The 2,255-nt window shown below is 39.2% G+C and overlaps 1 protein-coding gene across 3 annotated transcripts in view; it reads left to right on the forward strand.

Moving 5' to 3' along the window:
- The window catches only part of LOC106883036 (phosphatidylinositol 4,5-bisphosphate 3-kinase catalytic subunit alpha isoform), a 45,945-nt gene that overhangs the window by 24,743 nt on the left and 18,947 nt on the right, over positions 1–2,255 (forward strand). For all 3 annotated transcript variants that reach the window (XM_052977095.1, XM_014933898.2, XM_014933899.2), the window contains 2 exons: positions 162–415; positions 1,199–1,316. In XM_052977095.1, the coding sequence (XP_052833055.1) occupies positions 162–415; positions 1,199–1,316 (372 nt within the window). The remainder of the gene's footprint in view (positions 1–161; positions 416–1,198; positions 1,317–2,255) is intronic.

Genomic DNA, 2,255 nt, shown 5'->3' on the forward strand with positions numbered 1-2,255 from the left:
ATTGACTTTAACTTCGGTTTTTAACATTTAATATAATTTTTTCTTCTTTATTCATGTCTAGATTAACGTTAGTTCAGTTTAATTTCTCTTTTAAATTTGTCTCTCAGTTACTCACTCACTCACTCATTCTTTTTATTTCATTTTTTCTCTCACATCTCCAGAGTCCAACTATGTGATAGTATGCATCTGGGTTTTATCCGACAATGATGACCGGCAGAAGTATTCCGTCAAAGTTCTACACACGGCTACTCCGCAGCTCGTGATTGCAGAAGCAATTCGCAGGCGAACACGCAGCATGCAGCTAACAGCTGACCAGCAGCAGTCCTGCATCCAGCAGTATACCAATGCTTATGTGCTGAAAGTGTGTGGCTGCAACCAATACTTGCTGGAAGAGTATTCCCTCAGCCAATATAGGGTAAGTTCAAAGACATTATTTATTTTTGTAAGTAATGTATTCACTGATGTTAGTGTTGGCAGTGACCAGTGATGTTTATGTTGTTGTTTAGCCTCAGGTCAGTCCTGATCCAATTGGCCTATGATCAGTGACACTCCAGTTATGGCTCATCTGTATTTTATTAAGATATTAGTGTATCTGTGGAAAGAGGTATAGCTAAGTAAGTAAGTTATTTGCTTCACAACCATGAGGTCTGGGTTCACTTGCACTGCATGATACCATTGCTTTGAGTCAATCCAAGCCACAGAGAATGGCCAGCAACACTCACTGCAGTAGCCACTCCAACTTGTGGGGCTCATTTCTCTGATGGGCCACTGCTATCGCTATTTTGCGGAGAATGTCAGTAGTGCAGGTTTTGAGAGCACCTAACATCCTGACAGCAACTGGCACAAACTGATACTGGCTGGTCAGGCTCCTGTACTATGGGTGGCAACACGGGTAACAGAAGTGGTACGGCATCAAAGCACATAAAAAGCACCTGCACCAGTGCTGTAGAAAGCATCCAGTACCCTCTAAAGCGGTTGGCATTAGGAAGGGTATCCAACCATAGAAACCACGCCAAAACAGACATGGAGCCCAGGCAGTTCTTCAGCTGGTCTGCTCCTGTCAAACTGTCCAACCCATGCCAACATAGAAAACGGATGTTAAATGATGATGATGATGAATGTGATAATGATAAATTCTTTATCTAACTATATTGCTGATAGTGATGATGATACCTCAATATCTGTTGTTCTATTGCAGTACATTCGTGAATGTATAGCCCGAGACAAAATACCCCAACTAATGTTGCAGACAAAAGATTCTGTTTATTTGGCAATACCTGAAAATATTTTTTGGATCCCAACATATGTACAGAAAGGTGAGTGAACTTCTCTATTTCATTTTATCTTGCACATTTTCTTTTCTCTCCCACGTCTTTTGCTTTCTTTGTCTTTCACATCTTTCTTTCTGCCCATTTTTTAAAAACTATATTTTCACTGTCTATTATTTTGATACTCTTAGTTATTCAAAGGAAACAGCAGGTTGAGGATCAACTATAAGACATCTAGGTAACAATAAATTACCTGGGGTAGATGTATAGGTGCAATAAACACTTGAAATGTACAGAAAATAGACATACTTAGAAATAGTAGATAACCTCAGGCCAACCAAAGCCTTGTAAGTGGATTTGGTAGATGTAAACTGAAAGAAGCCTGTCATATATATATATATATATATATATGTGTGTGTGTGTGTGTATGTATATATTTATGTGTGTGTGTTTGTCCCTCTACCGCTTGGCAACCAATGTTGGTGTGTTTGCGTCCCCCAATAACTTAGCTGTTCAACAGAAGAGACTGATAGAATAAGCACTAAGCTTACAGGGAATAGGTCCAGGGGCTGATTTCTTTGACTAAAGGGCAGTGCTCCAGCATGGCCACTGTCAAATGTCTGAAACAAGTAAAAGTATAAAAGAATACCAGTAGAACGTTCTGCACCACTAAACCACGAAAGTTTTTTTTACAATATGTACAATGTATTTTAAGGCTAAATAGTAATTCTGCTTACGTTTGCGTAACTGAGATATTTTGGTTGGATTATATAGTTATTGGTTTCACACTTCTTTCTATATTCTGTAAGTGTCACAATACAGAAACATTTCTCATGGCACCAGCACACAATTTACAGATGCTTACGTTTTTTATGCTTTCTGTTAAGTTTTCACGGGTCCAGCTAGCTATTATTAATTAAGGCAGCGAACTGGCAGAAGTGTTAGCTCACTGGACGAAATGCTTAGCGGTTTGCTAAGTTCTGAGTT

Source organism: Octopus bimaculoides, chromosome 26 (genome assembly GCF_001194135.2).
Source record: "Octopus bimaculoides isolate UCB-OBI-ISO-001 chromosome 26, ASM119413v2, whole genome shotgun sequence".
Taxonomy (NCBI): Eukaryota; Metazoa; Mollusca; class Cephalopoda; order Octopoda; family Octopodidae; genus Octopus; species Octopus bimaculoides.